Source organism: Lepidochelys olivacea (assembly GCF_965140295.1).
Source record: "Lepidochelys olivacea isolate rLepOli2 genome assembly, chromosome: 5".
NCBI classification, from domain to species: domain Eukaryota; kingdom Metazoa; phylum Chordata; order Testudines; family Cheloniidae; genus Lepidochelys; species Lepidochelys olivacea.
The window spans coordinates 104,267,397-104,279,553 of record NC_140415.1 but is presented as its reverse complement, the minus strand read 5'-3'; the positions used below and the strand labels follow the sequence as shown (position 1 = coordinate 104,279,553).

Here is a 12,157-nt window from a genome sequence, read left to right as displayed (position 1 = left end):
AATACTAGCGTATGAACTCTAGATACAATTCTTTCTTCTAAACCAGCTTGCATATAAAGGAGGACAGATGCAAATGCTCATGGCTTTGATCTGTTTCTTAGGGAGGGACCGACCTACCCCGTAAGCTCCCTAAAAGCTTTGTTCATCTAGGAGTAAAGCGTGTAAACTGGGGATATGTTGGAGGGAGGTGCTGGCCTTTTCCTGCTCTACTTCATTTTAATCAAACAGTTTAATTGTAAGCAGAGGTTTCAGTGTGCAACTTTCCTCAAAAAGCTTCTAAGGGTATGTCTACATTACAATTTAACACTTGCGGCTGGCCCACATCAGCTGACTTGGGCTTGGGCTGTGCCACTGTAAAATTGTAGTGCAGACTTTTGGGCTCAGACTGGAGCCTGGGCTCTGGGACTCTCCCGCCGTATGTTTGGGCTTCAGCACTAGTCCAAACATTTACACCGGAATTTTACAGCCCAATAGCCGAGCCTGAGCCCCAGCCTGGCCTGTGCCCCTTGCTTTTAAATCCACTTATTTGAGCTAGCATTGCTGTCAGTCTGTGCAAGTGCCATGTGGTGGAACTGATTACACCAGGGTCAAGCCTCTTAAAGAGCCTATTTAGTATAGGAAACAATCTGAAGGAACAAGCAGGGCTGGGCACGTATGGAAGGAAACATTTAAATAGGTCTACTGTAAAAGTGACTGTAAAAATGCCACCTCGTTCAACAGAACTGCTCCATGTCTATTCGTAGTTCTGCCTCACAACTTTAATTGTAAAGTAAGCTTTTTCTGCTTCTGTTCTGTTGACACTGAAGAGTCAATACTGCTACAGGAGAGGAAGGTGGATTCCATTGTGGCTCAGGCATCATCAATAGAATGGTTAATCAAGATTGATCGCAGGCACTTAACTGTTAATGCTAGGGCCAGAAAGAACCCAGCTTAACTTTTATATTCAGGGTTGACTCGCAGAGATGGCAATTAGAGTAAACATCTTTTTACTTGTAAACTCAAAAAATTTGATATGGAATTTCTGTAAAAGCGATCAGGAAACCCAATCTGTAGTGTAAATTTTCCCCTCCCAAATAAAAGTGCACTTAAAAACCTTAAATGTCTAATACTACACTGATACTTGGATCTCTGAAAAATGTTTATTTTGTTTTACATTTAAATCAACTGCCTGACAGCTTATGTGTATAAAGCCCACATCCAGTTTTTCCTATCAGGCTAGAAGGACCCGAATTCTACATTCTCAACATCTGAGATGGAAGACAATGAATTTGATCCTTTGCTTATGAGCATTTTCTTGCAGCTAGCTAAGAATGGCAAGACTGTGTCCTACAGCTCATGATGATTTAGAGTCTGTAATGTAGCTTCAGCACTGTGCAGAGGAAGAACAGAATACAAAATGCATCTCAGAACGAAGCAGGAAGTGAATCAATGAAAGCTCCAACCCCCCATCCACTGGATCAATTACACTTCTCACAGGCAACTAATCTCCCTTAAATAACCCAATAGGTAACAGTTCTCAGAAAGGAAGGATGGTCCAGAGCTTAAGGGCACTAGTCGTCCAATTCCCTGCTCCACCACATAATTCTTGTGCAACCTTGTGCAAGATACTGTGCCATTCTAGATACATCTACACTGCAGTTGAGAGCATGCCTCCCAGCCCGAGCAGACAGACTTGCACTAGTTCAAGGAGAGCTAGCATGCTAAACATAGTAATGTGGATGCTGTGGCATGGGCTAGTCACCCAAGTACAAACTCACCTGATCCTCTGGGTCCATACTCTGGTGGCTAGCCCATGCTGCAACATCCATATTGCTGTATTTAGGGCGCTAGCTCAAGCAGAGCTAGTGTCTTCATCTACCTGGGCTGGGAGGCATGCTCCGAGCTGCAATGTAGACATATCGTCTGTGCATCAGTTTCCCATCTGTATAATGGGAATAATAGCTTCCCTACCCCACAGGGGTATTGTGAGGATAAGTACAGAAACCATTTGACACACACTCCAGTACTACGGTAACAGGGCAATAAGTACTTAAGATAGAAAAGTTGGTCTAGGCCACAATCTTACATAAACTAATATTGCCCCTTCACCAGGAATCAGCGGCTCTTTCGATGGATTCACTGCCTAGTTGACGTAGGTGGGTAATACCAAAAAGATGCACCTTATGTGCGTCCAGGGGTCCTACATTATAGAAAAGAGTTCTATGCATGTTCTAGAACAGCTTGGAATTTTATGGGCATTGATCCAGAAGATGTATATTTCATACCCACAGCATTTAAATAGTTAAATGTACCCAGGTCTTTTGTTTGCTTGCTCGCTTGCTTTTGTTTAGATTCTTTTGGGCTTTGGCTCACATACTAAACAGAAGCATTTTATAAATATTTGAAAAGCATCTTCAAAAAGAACACTATTGCTGCAGTCTGAGACTAAACCAGTGGTCTCTGAAGTTTTTGGATCGCGCACCCCCCACTGTGCCGCTGAAGAGAGGGGAAGACCTGCCGCAGGCGAGCCGCCGAAGCAAGATGACGGGAAGACCTGCCGCAGGTGAGCCGCCGAAGAAAGAAGGAGGGAAGACCTGCCGCAGGCGTGCAGAGCTACCGCCAAAGGAAAAAAAAAACAGCGGAGTGATGTCCGGCGGTGCCCCTCCTGCCACGCACCCCCTGGGATCCTCTGGCGCACCCCTGGGGTGCATGCACCCCACTTTGGAGACCACTGGACTAAACTGCCAACTCTAAGATTGTCAGTTACTTTTTATTAAACTTCAACAACTCTAAAGCACTGGATAGACTCATACCTGCTGTGGCATTTTCAAGCTGATACCAGTCTCTGTTCTCACCGATGTCAGAGTTACAGAAACGACAAGGAAAGGATGAGGAATGTAACGAGACATGGATACCTCCTGAAGAACTTGAATACTGGCAGAAGGGTTAGGACTGTAAGGGGAGGGAAAAAAATAGTTGCTAAACATTTCTCCTCTAACAGTAATTAATGGACAATTACAGCTAGTTTCTAAATGCTTAATGACGCAAAATACTAATTTAACCATAGGAAGCAGAGCTCTTTCAAGAAACCAGAACAATTTCCCCTTAAATTGTGAAACTGTACCCAGGCCACACCTCTGAACTTGATAAAGTTATATTTAATAAACCCATTAGCCTGATTTGTTCCATCTTGATAATTTATGCGAACACAGGAGGAAAGAGCAAAGTGCTCAATGTAGCTCTCAATAGTGATGATTTCAATCCGGGTTTCTCTGAACAAGGCACTAGAACTATTCTCCTCCAAGTTAGACAACAGCCATCTCCCTCCCTACTGATAAAGGTTTCTTCTCTTTGATTTCAATGCAGGCTACAATATTGTGGATAACTCCATCCATCTAGACTACTTCAATAAATTATGAACCCTCCTTGTTCTGGTTCTAATCTTCCCCACCAAATGGTTCTGACTTCTGTGCTGGAACCTCCTCTACACTAGACTCCATGTAGGCGGAGTCTCAAAGCTTTACTTTTCACATCCCCTTGCTCTTTTTTACCTCGCTCCTCCTTTTCAGTCATCCTATCCTTCTTCTCCCTTTAATCTTAATTTCCACTTTTATGGTTATGATTGTCAAGTACACATGTTTCAGTGTCTTTGATGACTCCTGTTCACATAGGTAAGATATAAGGCGTTATTTCAAGTTCCTTCAGCTAAGTATCTGAGACAGGGCAGGAAGGGCTTTCTCTGACATTTTGCTCTTCAATTTAAAACATACTTTTACTATTCACTTTCTGTAACCTTATCACCCTTGATTCAGAACTCACCGATTCCTGTTTACTATGCTGTAAATATGACCACCTCTATAACACTGACCACATGTGTTACCACTTTGATGCCATCTCCTCTAAAACCCACATGGCCTTTTATCTTTTCTTCTCCTCACCGCCACCTTCTTTATGGCCTCCCATTTCTCAGCTTCGCCTGGGGGCATATAAAGAGTAATTCTGAACTCCATTCTCCAGGAGCTCCCATTTGTTTAGCAGAATCCTGAAACACTGAGTTGTTTTTAAAAGTCTCCATGGACCTGTTCTTGCCTGTCACGTGGACTCATTATACTGCCCGAGTGCCCCATCCTTTCGCTATCAGGTACCTCATATCTCTCTGCAGCTCCTTCTAACCATGGAAATGCCTCACATATCATCTAGAACAGTCTTCCTGTATCCCTCAGCCACTCTTAGTTCACACTACAAATCTCTGGCAGGACTAGGGAACAGGAGGCACTAGTCCTGACTTCTACTGCTCTGCAGACATCTATCAGGGCCATTTTACATACAAGGCTGCATAAGGAAGGGTGAGAAATTAGAGCGGGAAAAGTAATAATGAACTGGAGCCCAAAGAGTTAGAAAACCTCTTCTCTATGGAAATCTTGTAGTGCCTTAAATATGCCTAACTAATCTTTTTCTGGACCCACTTTTAGGTCATGAATCCCGTATCTGTTGCAGAAACTACAACTCCAGCTGAGCATTCACAAACAGGACAAGTTTTTCTCCTTTACATTTACTTATTGATTCAATAGATGTTCAAGTATGTTCAAGCTTCTAAATAAAAGTCTGCACTGAAGAGAGGGATTCCATGTTATATGAAAAAATACCAAGTGGGCTGAAGTAGCAGCTACATAAGCTCTACAGAGTCTAGATTTTTACACAAGAGTAGGCCACCGCTTAAAGCAACCCAGTACTGTGCCCTCAGGGACAAACTCTAGAATTCATTGCAAAAAATAAATAAAAACTCAATCTGTCTAAAGCCTTCTTATTAACAGTGTATGTCCATTCACAAAAAATATTTCATATCCTTCCTTGAGAAAGATTTAGAACCCTTAGAATTATTTTTCTAGACACACCAGTACTCTAAAGATTTTGTATCACTATTACTTTGCTTTACAGGCTGTAATGTTGTGAATACAGATATTTACTCACTTAGGCAGTTGCTAGGGAGTGTAGAAGCAAGTTCTATCCTGACAAACTATTAAAAACAAGCACTTAGAATCTCTGATAAGGTATGTAGCTTCAACTTCTGAAGTCTTTATTGCCTTACTTTAGAAAGATGTATTTAGGTAAGAAAACAAGACAAAAAAATTCCTCTGACTGATCTTTAAGTGCTATACCAATTAGTAACAAACCCTTGCTTCTCCAGCAGCTTACGTGTCAAAATGTACAACAGACTTCTGGCCCTGACCATTTCCTCTAATTTTCCATGGTGAATGGAATATGAAAACTAAACGGACAGAATTAACTGGTGGGTACAGTTAGATTTTTTTAAATTCTCTATTTAGAAAAGAACTTTATAGATTTTGTAAAGTTACTGATACCAGTTTAAATAATCACAGGTCTGCATGCAGGTTTTATAAATTATGGAAGTTGTGCACAGTTTTCACATACAGGTTTATGCTAAAAATACAACAACATTTAAAAGCTACAATTTCAAAATCTAAGAAGTGGACTGGAACCCAACATGTCTGGAGATACAGATAATTAGAATCAGCTAAGCAGTAATCATTGCAAATTTAATCAGTCAATCTTCTTCAAGTGTAATCTCCTCAATGTGTGATAAAAGTCTCAAGAGAAAACACCAGAAGCCCAGGTTACTTTCCCTACCAGCTAAAATGGCCCAAGTTTTCAAATGTGCCTCAATTCCGACACCTTTTTCACAAACACAAGTTTGTATGTGCACATTTCAGGCACTGTCACCTGCACACAAATTCTGTGTGAAAGTGACAGTGCTCAAAAAGTTTCTCTGGGTAAGCATGTGTGCATGCAAGCTTCCAAATATGCAAACCCTTGTATCCACATTTTGAGCATTATCATTTGCACACACAGGTGATAGAATGGCTACAAATGGATGCCACATTTTGAAAAGTTGTCTCAATAAGTTATCAAAGCCTATGATTAATCTTAAGACTAAAAGTTTATCAAAGGAAATTACTCATATAGAGGAGATATTTCTAAGTTAAATTACTATAAAAATGTGGTAAAATAATTTCATAGACTTGCTTCAGTCGTACTCACCCTTCAGGTTGTCTTTCAATACTATACAGGCAAATAGAACAATCTGCTCTAAACAATATTACTATATCCCGGAAGACACTGAGTAGTAATGTTTCTGCCTGCACTTTGGTGACATGTGCAAATGCATTGTCCAGATTGGATGTTCGCAGGTAGATTCTTAGCTGTAAGGACAATTAATGGTTTAGACAAGAGTTCTCTTGCTGCAAACATCAACGTAACCTAAAAACTTCAACAGACCCATTAATGCCTCATATGGATTTTTGTGTTATGACTATCTTGGATTCCTAGCAAAACATTTTAGGAAGCAATTTTAAATTGTATACTAAACTGACTGAGTGCTTAACTGGTAGTACTATTGTAGTTATCAACAGCAAAAGTAAAACAAAAAAAATTGAGAGAGAGTTCTAAAACGGCAAACCTTGAACAAAGAACAGTTCTTTTACCTTCCTCAAATATTTTTTAAACTGGGAAAAGTCATTCATCCAAATTCCTATTCACACTGAGCCCCCTCCCAACTGAAGAGTTATACAAGATTCTCCCGAACTGCCTCTATATTTAGTAGGGCTGTCCAGTGACTAAAAAAATTAATCGTGCAATAAATCGCACTGTTAAACAATAGAATATTTATTTAAATATTTTTGGATGTTTTCTACATTTTCAAATATACTGATTTTAATTACAACACAGAATACAAAGTGTACAGTGCTCACTTTATATTTATTTTTGATTACATTTGCACTGTAAAAAACAAAATAGTATTTCAATTCACCTAATACAAGTACTGTAGTACAATCTCCATCATGAAAGCTGAACTTACAAATGTAGAATTATGTATAAAAAACTGCATTCAAAAATAAAACAATGTAAAATTTTAGAGCCTGCAAGTCCACTCAGTCCTACTTCCTGTTCAACCAATTGCTTACACCAACAAGTTTGTTTACATTTGCAGGAGATAATGCTGCCTGCTTCTTGTTTACAATGTCACCTGAAAGTGAGAACAGGCAATCGCATGGCACTGTTGTAGCCGGTGTCACAAGATATTTACATACCTGACGTGCTAAAGATTCATATGTCCCTTCATGCTTCAACCACCATTCCAGGGGACATGTGTCCATGCTGACGACAGGTTCTGCTAGATAACAATCCAAAGCAGTGCAGACTGACGCATGTTCATTTTCATTATCTGAGTCAGATGCCACCAGCAGAAAGTTGATTTTCTTTTTGGTGGTTTGGGTTCTGTAGTTTCCACATCGGAGTTCTGCTCTTCTAAGACTTCTCAAAGCACGCTCCACACCTCGTCCCTCTCAGATTTTGGAAGGCACTTCAGAGTCTTAAACCTTGGGTCGAGTTCTGTAGCGATCTTTAGAAATCTCACATTGGTACCTTCTTTGCGTTCTGTCAAATCTGCAGTGAAAGTGTTCTTAAAACAGCAGGTGCTGGGTCATCATCTGAGACTGCTATAACATGAAATATATGGCAGAATGCGGGTGTAAAAGAGCAGGGGACATATAATTCTCCCCCAAGGATTTCAGTCACAAATTTAATTAACGCTCATTTAAAGAAAAAAAGAGCATCATCAGCATGGAAGCATGTCCTCTGGTATGGTGGCCAAAACATGGAAAGGGCATAGGAATGTTTAGCATATCTGGCATTTAAATATCTTGCAATGCGGGCTACAAAAGTGCTATGCAAATGCCTGTTCTAGTTTACAATGTCACCAGAAAGCAAGAAGTGGGCAGCATTATCTCCTGTAAATGTAAACGAACTTCTTTGTCTTAGCGATTGGCTGAACGAGAAGTAGGACTGAAGGGACTTGTAGGCTCTGAAGTTTTACATTGTTTTGTTTGAGTGCAGTTATGTAACAAAAACTACATTTGTAAGTTGCACTTTCACAACAGTATTTGTGTGAGATGAATTGAAAAATATAAGTCATTTTTACAGTGCAAATATTTGTACTAAAAAATATACACTTTGATGTCAATTACAACACTGAAAATATATGAAAAAGTAGAAAAACATCCAAAATATGTAATAAATTTCAACTGGTAGTCTATCATTTAACATTGTGATTAAAACTGGGATTAAATTTTTAAATCACGATTATTTGAGTTAATCATATGAGTTAACTACGATTAATCGACAGCCCTAATATTTAGAAAACACAAAGAAGATAGCAACTGATTAGCTTACTTGAAAAAACAAATCCCTTACCTCTCCTTGGCGGTCACTTAAATTATAACATGCAAGAACAATGAAATTATTCCACCAGGCTATGCCACCTGTTACAATCATATTTTGCTCCTTAAAATAAAATGAAAGATCAATCAAGTCAGCAAGGTTATAAGCTGCTTAGAAGTTTCCACAAATCACGTAACTTATACACAAAAATAAAATACATAGATAATTATACACACACTTAATACATATATAAGCATCCTGTAGACTACAGATAAAACAGCATCACTGCTAATAGAACAATCTTATTTGGGTATGACAATTTTTAAAAAAATAAGTCTTCAAGGGTTTTCAGACAGATATGTGATACTCAAAAACTATTCAACAAAGCCAAGTTCTACATATGGTTCATCAGTAAACGCAGCAAATCTACATCTTTTTAAATTATAATTGCTTTTTCACTAAAGGCCAAAATTTGCAATTCTGGGTGCCTAAAGTTAGGCTTCATACTTGATTTTCAGAGGTGCTGAGCATCTACAACTCAAATATAAGAGCTGAGACATGGATTTAGGAATCTCACTTTAGGCATCCAGGTTTACAATTTTTTGCTATAATTCATATATTTTACTGTCAAGTTTGTTCCAAACTACACTACTTTTCATGTGTTTTATGTCAAGACGTGCAAAACCAGCTTCCCTAATCTGTCTTCAAGAAATTCATTTGAAAACACATGATTTGGTAGAAAACTAAAAATATGTCCAAAATATTGTGATAATAAATCTGTTTGAACTGCACACAAGCTTATAAAACTAGTCAGCACTCACCTGGGTAATGTTCCCAAACAACTTCCATTTTTTGGTGAGTAAAGAATAATGTGCAAAACCAAACTTGCCAACAACAGCTACATTCTGCCCCAGCTTGTCAATGGCTGAAAACTGTTCAGACGAAAATTGGGGGTGGGGGGGGTTGGGGGGGGGAGAAACTATTGTTCAAAAAATTGTATACTTCTATTCAAGATCAATACTTTAGCAATATTAATATACTCAACTTAAAACTTGAAAATTGTCTGAGTACAAATGTTCTCTACCATACTTTTAAATAAATGACATTTTTCTTTTAAATACATAAATTGCTTTGATTTAATATAGTGACAATCTCATCCTATAACAAGAACAATTATAAAAACCTAATGCTTACATTTTTCATCAAGCACCAAGCTATTTTTAAGTAACTCACCCTTATAGGCCAGTTGCTCTCTAGATATGTACTGTGAATCTAAAAAAAAGTAATATAATACAGATCACTGTACTGAGAACAAATTGAAATGATAAAAATTCACACACTTTAAGGGACATGCACACAGTCAAAATGGTTTCTTTTATCTATTTTAGTTCCAGAACATTCTGGTTTGTTCACAGCCATTGGAGTTTTTTCACCACCACAATTCTTCCCTCGCTCCACTCTTTCCAATACATTTTAGAATTATATAAACTTTAAGTTTCAATGGACTGGATGTGCTACATTTAACTACCATCTATCCAGAGTGCAACTCACTGGAAGCAGTAAGCTCCCTGATATTCAGAAACTTGCATTCAAAGTCTGATAATTAGAATTATACAATCTATCATTTTCCTAGAAAACAAACAATTTTAACATATTTTAAGCTTGTTCGCTGTTTTCTTTGTTTTGCTTAAAATATGTAAAAATCTAATAGGGAGGTACAGTGGCAAAATACTATATTTAAGATTTTTTTTCCCCCTTAAAGCAGTTGATTTTTTCCATCAATTGAAGAGTTGTCAAGAGAAGATTCCATCCAGTAAAATCATCGGTTATGCATGGTTTCCTCAGCCCTCAACTCCAGAAATCAAATTTTCTTAGATTTGTACTGACATAACAATAGAGTCAGAAGAGGTTTTTTTTTTTTTTTAAATTTGCCTTTTTTCACTCCTGTTTAATGGTTTTATTTTTCACAGAAGGTATATGCCAAGTTATGTTCTCATGAAATGAACATGGTAAAATTCTATTAGTCTGTATACAAACTGCAGCACAGCAAACTAGTGGCAAGAAGCGTAACTAGAACTATGGCTATAGGGAAGGGAAGGATTTTGTTCTCCAACACAGTTGTCTGAAAACATCTGTAGTTTGATTTATGGTTTCAATTATTACATTTCTTGGTCAGTTACCTAGCTGTTTTAAATTGGCATCAACTTCTGCCACAGACAAAATTAGATTCAGTATGGAATATCAATAAGTTTCTTTTTGCTAAAACTCAAATTATTCTTCTTAGGGAATGAAGAGAAAGATGAGAAGACTTCCATTCCCATCTGCAATTTATAAGGATATTAACCGTAATTTCAGCCAAATTTAGGATGTTTACTGTAACCCATCAGGTAAACATTTCACAAGACAACTACTTACTCAACCTAGGTTTGAGGCAAATTATAAGTTTCAGGGAACAAGTCTTCCAGACTTAGATTTTAACTTCTGATTCTTTTGACATGAAAGTCCTAGGGTTTGGAAAGTGGCTGGCATTGAAATGAGAAAAAGGTTGGACTTAGGAAGATACTGAATTGATAACAACCAATGACAGCGAAAGCTAAAAGACTCAATGCAAGCAATTTATAAAAGCCTCCAGCTCCTTTCCAGATAGAGAGTTTACATACTCAGTATTCTGTTACTTGAATGATCCAAAGCCTCACCCAATTAATTTTTACTGTCCATAAGAAGATATAGTAGCTCTTTAAATAGAAACCAATCAACGCTATTTTGCAGGACACAGTACTTCAAGGGAACTTTTCTCCTGTAAATTTTCAACTTGGATGAGTTTACGCGAGAGAAAAATGTATTTGGTTGAGGCACCAAATAAGATCATTCAAATCTCGAAAGGAATCAAGGCCTGTATTTTTGTAACAAGTGAAACCATTAAGAGATTTTTGTCAGTTGGATACATTTCTCTAATATCAAGTGTGCTGTCTGGTCTTCCTTACACTCTTTTCTACTCATTACCAACTGGCAGTTATGCCTCAGCATATAAACTAGGGCAATGGGGTGTAAAGACAGCAGTTGTCTGAGAATTCCTACCATCACCTGTGTGTAAAGGCCTATCAAACAGATCTCAGCCTAGATTGGTATTTATTCTACAGTTCTTCTGTGTAACATTCCTTTTCATTTTTGAGTGCAATGGAGAAACAGAAGAAAAGGTGGGTCCAAATTCCTCTGTGCAAAGTCTGTTAGGACAGTGACTGGCGCTACTGCACATATCATATGAGCAACTAAACCATCAGCCACCATAATTCAAATGAAGCTGCTTGCCTAGATGAGGTAGTTTTCATTAAAGGCAAGCAGATACATTCTAAATTAGAGTCAGATTAGAAAGCCACATAAAAAATATTCTCCAGGTTCTGTAGATTTGTTTTAAAAGGCATCAGTTTGTAAAATATCATGGGTTAACGACTGTAATTAATTAAAAAAAAAGCCAAAAAATGTGAGGGGTATAAAGGCTTTTTTAAAAATCAGACCTATGCTCTAATCTGTGGAAAGTACTGCATCAAAAACTTTCATAAAGATAGTATACAAAATGGCACATGAAACAAAATACTAGGGCTAATGCCGGTATATGGAGCTCTAAGGTTTGACAGCACCTGGAGCCTGGTATAATCATGCTGATGCATACGCTGCACGTACAATAAGTTAAATCCTGATGTCAGTTTTACTCAAGTGTTATCCTCAGTTTTAGTGAAATCCATAAAGCAGTTATGTAAGCAGGAAACTTTGTCTAAAATTATGGATTCAAAATTATATACATTGTTCCTTACTGCTGGAATGAGTAAGCATGATGGCTTTGGACTTAACACCTTCTGGAAACACCACCTTCTTGCAAGATATGATACTATAAAGCGGTTTCATCTCCTCATCTAAACAAACAGCTTGCATGTATTGCCAA

At 38.0% G+C, this 12,157-nt stretch overlaps 1 protein-coding gene across 3 annotated transcripts in view; it reads right to left on the bottom strand.

Moving 5' to 3' along the window:
• Positions 1-12,157, bottom strand: part of RIC1 (RIC1 homolog, RAB6A GEF complex partner 1) — a 79,473-nt gene that overhangs the window by 13,274 nt on the left and 54,042 nt on the right. For all 3 annotated transcript variants that reach the window (XM_084628415.1, XM_084628416.1, XM_084628417.1), the window contains exons 13-17: positions 9,451-9,489; positions 9,039-9,149; positions 8,251-8,340; positions 6,040-6,200; positions 2,793-2,931 (exon numbers count right to left, since the gene is read on the bottom strand). In XM_084628415.1, the coding sequence (XP_084484541.1) occupies positions 2,793-2,931; positions 6,040-6,200; positions 8,251-8,340; positions 9,039-9,149; positions 9,451-9,489 (540 nt within the window). The remainder of the gene's footprint in view (positions 1-2,792; positions 2,932-6,039; positions 6,201-8,250; positions 8,341-9,038; positions 9,150-9,450; positions 9,490-12,157) is intronic.